This window comes from Tenrec ecaudatus, chromosome 4 (genome assembly GCF_050624435.1).
Source record: "Tenrec ecaudatus isolate mTenEca1 chromosome 4, mTenEca1.hap1, whole genome shotgun sequence".
Lineage (NCBI taxonomy): Eukaryota > Metazoa > Chordata > Mammalia > Afrosoricida > Tenrecidae > Tenrec > Tenrec ecaudatus.
The window spans coordinates 14795112-14808245 of NC_134533.1; the positions used below are offsets into that span (position 1 = coordinate 14795112).

Below are 13134 nucleotides of genomic sequence, written 5' to 3' on the forward strand. Positions count from 1 at the left end.
GTCTTTTCCCTGTTGAGTCAAAGACATCTTTGGTGATTCTTTCAGTTTGTGGGCTTCTGAAGAGTGTTACAGTATGCAGGGGTCTCATGTTTGTACTCTGTGGATGTAGTTCTGTCCAAAGTGAGTTGGAAAGTAATTTTTGTAGTGCTCATTTTTTTAAAAAATGTATTAAAATCCCTATTTTTTTTCTGATCTGGGAAAACTCTTCTTTGTCTATTTTGATGGATACGTTGGAGGAACAGAAGATTCTTGGGTTATGGTTATCTCCTTCAACTTTCGTAAGATGCTTCTCTATTCTCTCGTCTTCATGGTTTCTGCTGATAAGTCTGAACATATTCTTATCTGGCAGTCCTTATAGGTGACTTCATTTTTTTACCTACCTGCTCTTACGATTTTCTCCTTGTCCTCAAAGTTTGATAATATGACTACTCTATGCGTTGGTGTGTTCTACTTGGAGTTCAGTCTGATTGGTGTCCTCGCTGCTTCCTGATTGATTGTCTGAGTCTTCATTACATTGGGGAAGTTATCTTAAAGGAATTTGCTTCCTATTTGGCTGTCCATTTCTTTCATTATGTCGTGCTCTGGTATTCCAATTATTCAAATATTGTTTCTCTTTATAGCATCACTCATTGTTCTCAAGTTTTCTTCAGCTTTTTTGGATGATCTTATTTGATTATCTTTCATGTTTGTTGGATTCTGCTTGGCTATCCTCAAGGTCTTTGATAATGATTCTATACCTCTTCCAGTTGACGGGTAAGATCTTTTACCATTTTCTTTGCTTCTGCTGCATTGTCCTGAATTTTTGTATTTCCTTTCAGTAAGTGGATTCTGTCCTCTCTATTTTCCATCATTCTTCCATATTGATTCCCTCATATCTGGAATGGCTCCAGGGAACATTCTGAAGATTTATTCCTGTGGTGGTTCCATGCCTGCTTTTTCTATATAAGTCACTAAATTTAGATTCTCTTCAGACATCGTGTCTTGTTTCTCTTGGTTTCTTGTGTGACTGCTGATGTGGGTAGTAGTTTCTTAGGCATTTTGGTGTTGCTGAATTGCTACCTTATATGTGGTGCATACTGCACTGAGGATGGGGCTGGCCAGGTCCACGTTTGGGATATTTGGCTCTGTGATTTGGGATGGATTGCCTGGGGCTCTGTGCAGCAAGTGGTGCTGGTACCTCAAGTGGGCGGGGTGTAGTGAGCCACAGGTGCAAGTAGCCTGCTGCACCAGTTGCATTATCTGCTCAGGTAGCACTGGCTGATTGGGGTATCCAGCCACCATCCGCTCAGGCTGTGCTGATGGTGCCGACAGAAGGGCTGAACCCACCAAAGCCTTGATTACTGGACAGTGCCAGCTTGATTGGCAAGATTACCTAGCCACAAAGATTATTCAGAGTGTAGAGTTCTCTGCTGCCTTTGCTTATAGACTCTCCTGTTCTCTGACTCTCTCCCCAGACACTGCAAAGCTGCAAGTCCCTCTGCGCCATTGGGATGTAAGGTCCACGAGCAGGGTGGGTTGTGTGTCCCCAGTTGGCTGGCTCCCTGTGCCCCACTCAGAATCCCCATGTGTGGATTGCTGGTATATCTGCCATTGCCAATTGTGGGGTGGGGATGAAGGCCCACCCAGCACCAGTTAGTGATGGCAGTAGATCTGACTGCAAACTGCTTGCCCACCTGAATGGAGGTGTAATGCAGGCCGGAGCTGTGAGAATTGTCAGCTAACAAACTGGGATAGTGCCCTAGTGTATCACATGATCTGAACATGCTTCCATGAACCCTCAGTCAGCTTCCCAATCTCCCAACCTTGCACTTAGTGCTCTGGAAACTGTCTCCCTTACACCGACACCATTTTGCGATAAGTCCTCCATTCTTGTGTTTCACCTTTTAAATACCCTGTCTCTCCTTCCCCTCTTTCTTTCAAATTATTTTGGGCCTCCTTGCTCACACTTCCTCAATACAATAGCACCTTGCTCAGCTAAATGGTCATTACATGATACCCACCTTCCCGACATGATCACTGAAGACAGACGTGTGTATAAGCAAACATGGTGTAGAAAGCTGATGGTGCCCGGCTAGCAAAAAGATATAGCATCTGGAGTCTTAAAGATTTGAAGGCAAACAAGCGGCCATCCAGCTCAGAAGCAACAAAGCCCACAGAGAAGCAGCACACAGCCTAAGTGAATACAAGGTGTTGAAGGACCAAGTTGCAGAGACCAAAGAACGAAAACCATCATTGTGTGATCACCTTCCTCACATAAACGTTGAAGATGAATGTGTGCATAAGTAAGTATGGTGAAGGAGGCTGATGGTGCCCAGTTATTGAGAGATATAGCGACTGGGGACTTAAGGGCTTGAAAATAAACAAGCGACCATCGAGCCCAGAAGCAACAAAACCCACATGGAAGCAGCACACCAACATGTGTGATCATGAGGAGCCGAGGGGACAAGGTTTCAAACAACAAAGGCAGGGGAAAAAATCACATCACCATGAGTGAGGGGAGTGCGTGATGGGGACCCAATGCCTATCTGTAGACAGCTGGACATCCCTTGCAGAGGAGTATTGGGGAGATGAGTCACTCAGCGTTTGGTGTAGCAACAATGAAACTCAAAACCTTCCTCTAGTTCTTGAACGCTTCCTCCCCCCAATTATCATGATCCCAATTCTACCTTGCAGACCTGGTTAGACCAGAGGATGTACAGTGGTGCAGTAGGGATCTGGAAACACAGAGAATCTAGGATGGATGAACCCCTCAGGACCAGCAAGTGAGAGTGGCGACACCGGGAGGGAAGAGGGTGTAGAAAGGGAGAACCGATCTGGGGAATCTACATGTAACCTCCTCTCTGGGGGATAGGCAATAGGAAAGTGGGTGAGGGGAGACGCTGAGCAGTGTAAGATAAGATAAAATAATAATTTATAAATTATTAAGGGTTCATGAGGGAGGGGAGAGCGGGGAGGGAGAGGAAGGGAAAAAAAGGAAAATGAGCTGATTCCAGGAACCCAAGTGGAAAGCAAATTTTGAGAATGATGAGGGCAATGAATGTATAAGGGTGCTTTACTCAATTGATGTATGTATGGATTGTGATAAGAGTTGTATGAGCCCCAATAAAATTATTTATTAAAAATTATTTTATAACTTTAACCTCAAGCATCTGGACTCTGTCTTGAAAGACAAACCAAACTCAACAAAATCCTACCATCAAGTCAATGCTTACCTATAGCAACCTTATGAACAGTATAGAACTACCCCAGTGACTTTCTAAAATTGTATCTTTTCACCCATTAGAAAGCCCTGTTTTTCTTTTGTTGTGCTGCTGGTAGTTTTTACCTGCTGACCCGGCAATTAATCGTTCAACAGACCCACTAACAATAATGACTTCTTAAAAGATTTCAATAGGACATATTTATGTTAAAATCTTAGTAATCTTTCTAAACATGACAATCCACTTCAAGGTGTTCCACCAGACTAGCGTAGTGTTCTTAAAAAGTAAAGTAGAGAGTTGGGACTCCTTTTTCTGCAGAGAGAAGGTTTCCTACTTTCTGGGTGTTTGTTGTTTTCTGGTGTCTTTCTCAGAAAACTCTGAAAAGTGTTTTTGTGACAAGGTTAGAGATTTTTTTTTTCCTTCCTAGATAACAGGATTGGAAATGACTTCTACACAGCATCAGGATTCTTCCTTGAAAATAAAAAGGAGCCTGAAAGGACAATTCCTTGATCTCTAAGTGTCTCAGAGGATTAGCACTCAGAGGGGAGAGCTTGGATCCTAAGCAAGGGACCAGTTAACAATGTTTCTCTCTGCTCTATTACCCAAGAGAGCAATTATTTACAGCCTGTGTGGTTTTATTTGCCTCTTCTTTTGTGTGCTTTCATATATCCTCTCAAATCCTTTAAAAATGTGATAGAGAAAGTTCATAAGCATTTAAGGCCTTCTGTTTTCATAGCTGGGTCATTTCTGAAGGAGGCTGATTCGAACATTACTGCCAATAGCTCTGTGCTCCTTTGAGAGTATTTATGGAATAGGAAGCTCTAAGAAGCTGTAAGTTGAAATTTCTGTTCATCAAGCTGAGTACCTGATACATCACAAAGTGAAAGGATTTGGAATTCTTCCTTGGAAAGTGTAGGTAAGTCACATCAGGCTTATTGTCTAAGGAATACAAAGAACTTAGGGTAGAGGAAAACTCTGGAGATTAACAAATAACTCAGTATCATCGCTGCCTTGAATATAAAGTTCCTAGGAGGCTCTGGTGATTCGTTTGAGCTGAAAAGTAAACATATAGAAAGAACACTATAAAATATATGTTTAATCATATAACCTAAGCAGAAAGGGGGCTAGAAAATATTTAACTTATTTTATTAATGTTTCAAATAAATGGGAAAACACAGACCTAGAAGATTAGTTTGAGTTACCATTGAGGGTCCTTTTTATCTGATTTGTTTCATATAAAGAGTCATACTTAAACTGTCAACAGGTCACTGTCAGGAAAGGATTTCAGAGTGAGTAGCTCAAAGGAGTATTGATTAATACATCAAGTTATAGAAGCAGAAACATCCATTGCAAACCGCAAAACCAAACCCATTACCATCAAGTTTATTTTGATGCATGGGGACTCTCTGTGATGGAGTAGAACTATCCCTCTGGGTTTACAAGGCTATAACTATTTTCAGGAGCAGAGTCTCATCTTTGGAGAGCATCTGGTGGTGCCAAATTGCTGACCTTTCCTTTGGACATTCAACCCTTGACCCACTGTGCCACCAGGAACCATTGTTTTTCATTGTCGATAAGTTGGTTCTGAATCATAGTTACCCCATGCAGAGCAGGAAAAACGTTGCCTGTTCCTGTGGCATCTTCACAATTCTCCTTAGCTCGAGCCCTTTGCTGTAGCCACTGTGTTAATCCATCTTGTTGAGGGCCTTCCTGTCTTTCGCTGCCCCTCCACATTACCAAACATATTGTTCTTTACGGATTGGTTTCTCCTAATATCATGTCCAAAGTATATGAGATGAAGTCTTAGCATTACTCGACATTTTAATGCTTCATTTGATTTTATTTTGCCTGACGTTGCCAGTATATAGCAGTTGTCTCTATATTTGTACAATAATGTCTCTGAAACAGGCTTTCCATTCCAATGACTTTTGGTCAAAAATCCTTATTAAGAATAGGTGATAGGCTTCCTAGATCCATAACTTCTGACCTCATCTACTCAAAGGTTGCTCACAGAATGTAATCATTATCTATGCCTCTTTTCTTGTGTTAATTATAATTATGGGCACATTTATCACATCTTCCTGGGAGATACTCTACTTTCTGTCTCATTTGCATCCCCAGAGTCACAAAATATAGTATAGTATTGTGAGCTTCAGAGTTGATTAAAAATAAGAATAATGAAGAAAATGTTACCGATTTGAGAGATCATAAAGTTGTGACTGCATGCGCTACATTACCTGGGTTTGAATCCCATTTGTGTAACTATTTCTGCCTAATTATCACTACGAGGTATACAACAGCTTCCCCTGCAAGGTAGAAGCCATAAGATTACGTATTATGGATGGTGAATGAGCAAAATCAAATTAGAATAAAACCTGGAAATCAATTAACACTCACTAATGCTTACTATTCTATACCATATCTTGATATTTTGATAAAGTCAATCTTATTTAAAACACAGAATATATATGTAAGTCAAATAGGTTTGAGGTTTTAGAAGAAGTATCCATGGATGAACTGGGCTATCAAGATTTCATAGAAATATTGCTTGTTTGTAAACCTGTATCCTCCCAAATAGTGGCCTATATGTTCAGAGAAAGCACTGAGAAAGATAGATAATATCTAAGAAGCATGATTTTGACCACTGGTTCAACCAATGAGAAAGTAAAGAAAGTCTTCCAAGTAAACAAAAGACAAGAAAGTACTAATATAAAGAAATATTAGGGAAGAGCTGGCATTTTCCTAGTAGGGATGTGCTAATCCCTGGTGGCCTAACAGCTGATATTCAATTATCTTGTGTGTGAGAGGTGGGAGAAAACTGTAGTGTTTGAGATGACTAGAGAATAGCGTTTAAGATTTATTAGAGAAAACACTCCACCCTATAAAAAATAGGTATTCACAATGGGTTAGAAGCCGAGATCAATTGCCTACAGATGGGCTTTGGGCCCCCACTCCACACTCCCCTCACTCACAATTATATGAGTTTTTGTTCTTTGATGCTTGATACCTGATCCTTTCAACACCCCGTGATCACACATGCTGATGTGCTTCTTCCATGTGAGCTTTATTTCTTCTGAGCTAGTTGGCTACTTGTTCACTTTCAATCCTTTAAGACCCCAGACACTATATCTTTTGATAGTCAGACATCATCTGTAGGCAACTGGACAATCCCTTATGGAAGGGTCGCTGGGAGGAGACGAAACAGTCAGGGTGCAATGTAGCAACGATGAAACATACAACTTTCCTCTAGTTCCTAAAAGCTTCATCCACCTGCACTATACTGATCCCAATTCTACCTTATAAATCTGTCTAGACCAGAGGATGTACACTGGTACAGATACAAACTGGAAACACAGGGAATCCAGGATGGATGATTGCTTCTGGAACAGTGGTGAGAGTGGCGATACCAGGAGAGTGGAGGGAAGGTAGGGTAGAAAGGGAAAACCAATTACAGTGATCTACATATAACCTCCTCCCTGGGGGACGGACAACAGAATAGTGGGTGAAGGGAGACACCAGACAGTGTAAGATAGGACAAAATGATAATTTATAAATTATCAAGGGTTGATAAAGGAGAGGGCAGTGGGAAGAGAGGGGGCAAACTGAGGAACTGATGTCAGGGACTTAAGTGGGAGAAAATGTTTTGAGAATGATGAGGGCAACAAATGTCCAAATGTACTTTACACAATTGATGTTTGTATGGATTATGATGAGTTGTATGATTCCCCCAATAAAATGATTTTTAAAAAAAGCAGAGATCAACTGGAAAGTATTTGCTTCACAGCATGATACAATGGCATGTTCAACTCTCTTAGTGCTGGATTGGGGAAAGAAGAGAAAAGAAGAAGAAGAAGAAAAAGCTACAACAATAATTCTTAGTTTCAAATTTGCATTCATGTAGATAGGAAGCCCAAACCACATCCCTATAATCATCCCCAAACATCCCAAATCCGAAATAGTGTTGAAAGTTATTCTGGACAATATTCCTCTGAAGATACCAGACAGAATGAACAGGAATCAATTATGAATGAAAATATTTTAAAATCAGGTTCCAATGTATCAAAGACGAAAGTCTTGCAACTCCCAACTCTGTAGGGAGTTGAAGAGAAAGAAGGTTGCTGAAGGAAAGCAATTTGAGCCAAGGCACACAGAACTGAAAGTCCAGGGGCATGATCTTTCTTCCTGAGAACACCATTGAATAATGTTTTTTTCTGGAGTGGTTTGGAATAACTTTTTTGTTGTTGTCGTTTTCTACAGTGGTTTGGATTAACTTTTCTTTCTATTATTTTTTAGAGTGGTTTCAATTAAAATTTTGGTTTTTCTATTTGCTCAACTCATCTCCATTCTCTTTGATCAAGTCCTCTCTAGGCAACATTGACTATATCACCCACAATGGAGAAGCACTTCTGCAAGGACTTTGGTGGTTTGGGGATAGATGTTTAGGTTCTTCACCTTCCCATCTTGGTAGCCACATCTTCAGGGTGAATAGATTCTTACTGGTATACTAGCAGACGAAATCAAATGGCAGGAGGGATTCAGAGTGAGTTCAATAATAAGAATCACTGCAAAATAGTCAAGGAGAAAGGATGGGTTATTTTCACTATTTTGAGTATTCTTTAAAATAAATGATTGTATGCCAGACTAAAGAAGGCTCAGTCAGGTGACAAGCATTGGGAAAACCCTTACAATATTTAGTTAATTTTATAATAATTAGTATTAGAAGTCCCGGTGTTTTACTTGATGGTTGTCTATGATATGTGATTGTATTAATTCAATTTTGCTAATTTAATGTTGCAAAATTAAGCAGATACATGAATGAAAAAAGAAAAATCCTTCTCTCTCTCTCTTTTTTTTGACATAAACATTTCTTTCTCCTATCTTTGTTCAGAAATGCCAGCAAGCATGTCTATGGAATGGAATGGAAACATCTCTTCTGTGACTGTATTTATTCTCCTGGGTCTTTCAGATGAAAAAGAGCTGCAGCTCATCCTTTTTCCAGTGTTCCTGGGGATCTACTTCGTTACTCTTATCTGGAACCTGGGCCTCATCCTTCTAATCCGGATGGATTCACACCTGCACACCCCCATGTACTTTTTTCTCAGTTCCCTGTCATTTGTTGACATCTGCTATTCATCTTCCATTAGCCCAAGGATGCTTTCTGATTTCCTAAAAAATGAAAAAATCATTTCTTTCATTGCCTGTGCCACTCAGTATTTTTTTGTGGCCTGGATGGGTCTGACTGAGTTCTGCCTGTTGGCTGCCATGGCCTATGACCGATATGCAGCCATTGGTCACCCTCTGCAGTACTCAACCATCATGGCCCCTGGACTCTGTGTAAAGATGGTAGCTGGGGCCTTTGTGAGTGGGTTTCTTAGTAGTTTATCTGAAACACTCTCCTTTCTGAATCTTTCCTTCTGTGGGCCAAATGTCATTCAACATTTCTTCTGTGACTTACCTCAGATAGTTTCTTTGTCTTGCTCTAAACCCTTAATCAGTCAAATAATTGTCACTCTGGTAGCTGTTATTATTGTTTTGGGATCTTTGCTTATAGTCCTCTTATCCTATGGCTTCATTGTAGCTTCTATCTTGAAATTATCCTCAGGCAAAGGTAGTGCCAAGGCCTTCAATACCTGTGCCTCCCACCTGGCAGCTGTGACCCTCTACTATGGCACAGTCCTGTCTGTGTACTTGTGCCCCAAGTCTAGTCAATCCATGAAGGAAGAGAAAGTGGTATCGGTGTTCTATGTCATCATTATCCCCATGTTAAACCCTCTGATCTATAGTTTGAGGAACAAGGAAATCAAAGCAGCCCTCCACAGGCTTATGGATAAAGCAACAGGCTCACTTCAGTTAAAATAGTATTGGAGCAGATATTTATTATCCTTATAATGAGTAAGGAAGTTGAGATGTGTAAATGGTCTTTTGCAAGTCACATGAATTGCTGAGCAGCGAGAAGTAAAGATATTGCTCCCTTATTTATTGGTGCCATCATGTTTGGTTGTCATGAGAGAGTAATCAGATGTAATTACTTAAATACAGTTTATAAAGCCTCTTTCCATAATTAGAACTCATTTTGGGAAAAGCCTAAAAGGTGATTGTGCTTTGAGAAGAGCACATCTTGTATTTATGTACAGAAATGACAAGAATCTAGGACACCAGGCTTCCTCCTTCAAGGTTAGTCTTCATTTCTTTTAGTTAGTTTGATATTCATTTTCCAGTAGGATAAAAATAAATAATATATAAAATAGAAAAATCAGAAAAATTAAAAATAGGTTTTATAGGAACACTTTATCACATAGTCCCCATCTAAGAGAGGAAAGATGAGGAGGTCAGCCACTGCGATATGCCTGGTTTTACTTCCGGGGAAGCTTGCTACTTTTATTTCACATCTGTATTTAATGAAAAGAACTGGCTTGTGGGGAAAAAAACCCCAGAAGAGATATGCAGAGTAAGAGGGAGTGGACACTTCCAAGGTCAAGGGTTGGAAAGATGCCTGGGTTCTAAAGAGACAGACAAAGCCAGCTATTTCTGGGCGGAGTTGGAGCTGGAGCTGGAGCCGTCTCTGTGGTTGCACCCTAGATACTTAGAAAAACCACCAAAATGATGGCTTTCTTGGTGTGTCTAGGAAGTCTGGCCTTGATCCTTAGAAGGCTTAATCTTGCACCAATTATAGAATCTTAGTTTTGACAAGGGAATGTCAGTCATCAGACTTGGGGATACCACAGAGTTTCAGAATCGAATGGGAAGAATCTACAGACAATTTTCCAGAAAAGCATTTCTTCTAGACTGAATTTCATAGACCAAGTTTCATAAATACTATGTTAGCATTAATATAACATATTCCACTTGATATCATTTAATTGAAAAGGTTTTATTTCAAAGGTCTTTTTCAACTCAAATACCTCCAAAATCAGTAAGAAAATAAAATCTTACTAAGTGATAACAGGACCAGGGGACAAAGGATAGCAGGGGCATGGTGGAGTGGAGAATAAAATCAGGAAAAACAAAAATTCCATTGCAAACATGACACTGGAGATCATCACCTGGAGAGTCTCATGCCTTTGTTTGTCCATCTTCTTTTACTTCTGCCCTTAATGAAGGTGCCTAGCTGTGAACATCTTTCTTGCTACTAGCCTGTTTCCGGAATCAACAGAAATATCAGGGCCAATAGGAACCACACAGAAAATTGCTTTTGAAAAGATATAAGCATTCCTTATCTTTGGCAACAGATCTGTGTTCTCCTGATTTGGGTCAAGGTTAGGGAGAAGAACCAAGAAAAATGAGGAGATTTGGCCCTATGTTCAATAGCTATGTGATTTTCCAGTAGGATCTACCTGCAGCAAGGTTAATGGTCTTTAATCTCCCTTATTCTTCCTTTTTCTCACTCACTTGCATAATCTTGATTCTGGACATTTCTTTGATTTTCTTTGTGCTTATCCACATTCTCTTAGAATCTCAATGAAAAGAAGAGTCTCTGACGAGATGTCAGTGCTTAAATTCTGGGTCTGCAATTTCTGAAGGATGTGAACTTGATCTCTATTGCATGCTCTTCTTTCTCCTGTAAAGAAGAGACAATAGGGTCATTTACAATTAAATGATACAATACTAGCTAAACATGATGCATTATAAAATCAACCATTTTAAAGTGAATGATTAAATATTGTTTATTATTTTTATTATTGTGGGCTTTAGGAGGATTGTCTAACTTCAAAATCTGCAGGTGTATGTTTATCAACTTTCTCCACCCTTTCAAAAGCAAAAAAATATCAAACTGATTGCCATCAAATTGATGTCCACCCATACCGAGCCTATAGGACTGGGTAGAACTGCCCCTGTGAGTTTCCATAACTGTAGCTCTTTATGCGAGTAGAAAGCTCAGTCTTTCTCCCGTGAAATGGATGGTGGTTTCCAGCTGCTCACCTAGCCTAGCTGCTAACTCCATCCCTGGGAGAAAGACTGTCTTTTCTATCTCTGAAAGAGTTACAGTCTCAGAAACTCTTCTCATTTAGAGACTTTTAGATTTAGATTTTCTCTTGAAGGTTCTATTTTGACAATAGCAAATATTTTAATTCCACTCAAACATGCTCTTCAGTTCTTAATTTCTGAGAAGCCAGAGACATAAGTAGTTACTGTCTAATGATTTAATTGTGTTGTGGTGAGGGGACATTGACTCTATTCCAAGTCATAGAGACCCTGTGGACAATTTAGGAAAAACTGCCCTTTCCTGTGGCTTCCTCTCAGTCGTCATGTTTGAGTCTATAGTTGCATCCACTGTGTCAATTTTCCAGTAGAGGGTCTTCCTGTTTTCCTCTCCCCCTATCCTTTATATTCAGGATGTCATTTTCCAAGGACTGATCTCTCCTGATAACGTGTCTAAAATATGTGAGATGAAGTCTCTGCCATCCTCACTCCTAAGGAGTGTTCTGTATTTCTTCCAAGTCAGATTTGTTTACGTGTTCTTTGGCAGCTCATGGTACTTTCAAATGTTTCACCAGCACCATGATTAAAATTAATGGATTTTTAAATTTTCCTTATTCAATAAGCAAATATCACATGTATATGGGGGTGATTGCAAATACCAAGACTTGAGCTAAAATTATGAATATCCAATTTGTAGAAGGCTATGGAGGACAGTAGGAGCCCAAAACCCATGCAGAGTATTTTATCAGACTGAGCCTCTGACAGACCCGTTCTAGCCAAAGGCAAGGGTCTCAAACAATCTTACAATCAGGCAGATACCACTGTAATCTTGATCAAGCTGGATTGAACTTGACACTTGGGCAGTTGACACATCTTCATCTCACCCCCACCTCAACAACACCAACTGAATTTGTACTGTGCGGCAAGTATCTCTTATTTGTTCTATCACAGAAATTTCCTCCCTGCCCTTTTGAATGTTGATGGGAGTCTTTTCCTTCTTATGCAATATTTGCATTTTTGTATTTATACTCTTATGATTTTACCCTTAACACCTTTGAACCACTTTGTTTTTTATTGTTTTCTGTTGTTTTTCTCAGATGTGAAGCACAGGAATAATGGACACATAATAAGAATGGCTGACACGAGGGGGAGGCCAGACTGGAGACTCAAAGCCCATCTGTGAACAACTGGAAAACTCCTCACAGAAGGGTCACAAGGAAGAGACAAGCCAGTCAGGGTGCAGTATAGCACTGATTAAACATACAACTTTCCTCTAGTTCCTTAATGTTTCCTTCCCCCCACTATCATGACCTGAATTCTACCTTGCAAATTGGATTAGACCAGAACAGGCACACTGCTACTGATAAGAGCCAGCAACAAAGGGAATCCAGGATAGATAAATCCTTCAGAGCCAACAATGGGAATAGAAATGCCAGAAGGTCAAGGGGAAGGTGGTAGGAGAAAGGAGGAATAAGTTCCAAGGATCCGCATATAACCCCCTCCCAGGGGGCCACACAACAGAAAAGTGGGTGAAGGTTGACAGAGGATGATTTAAGATATTAAGATAATAATCTGAAACTTATAAAGGGTTCATGAGGGTGGGCACGTGGGGGAGGGAATGGAAAAATGAGCAGCTGATATAATGGGCTCAAGTGGAAAGAAAATTCTTTGAAAATGATGATGGCAGCATATGTAAAAATGTTCGTGACACAATGGATGGCTGCATGGATTGTGATAAGAGATGTAAATTTAATTAAACAAAGACATGCTAAAATAATAATTTATGAATTATCAAGGGTTCATAAGGGAGGGAGCTTTGGGGTAGGGGTGTATGAGCTGATACCAAGGGCTCAAGCAGAATGAAAATGATGATGGCAACATATGTACAGATGTGCTTGACACAATGGATGTATATATGGTTATAAGAGCTGCAAGAGCTCTCAATAAAATTATTTTAAAAAAAAGAACAATGACTGACACAAGAGGTTATAAAGAATGCAGAGGCCGGAGGTGG

General features: G+C 40.0%; 1 protein-coding gene across 1 annotated transcript; it reads left to right on the forward strand.

The window, feature by feature from the left end:
• The first annotated feature begins 8090 nt into the window (after positions 1-8090).
• Positions 8091-9059, forward strand: LOC142445640 (olfactory receptor 5A1-like). Its single transcript, XM_075547587.1, has one exon. The coding sequence runs from the start codon at positions 8091-8093 to the stop codon at positions 9057-9059; it is 969 nt and encodes a 322-aa protein (XP_075403702.1).
• Positions 9060-13134: the final 4075 nt, after the last annotated feature.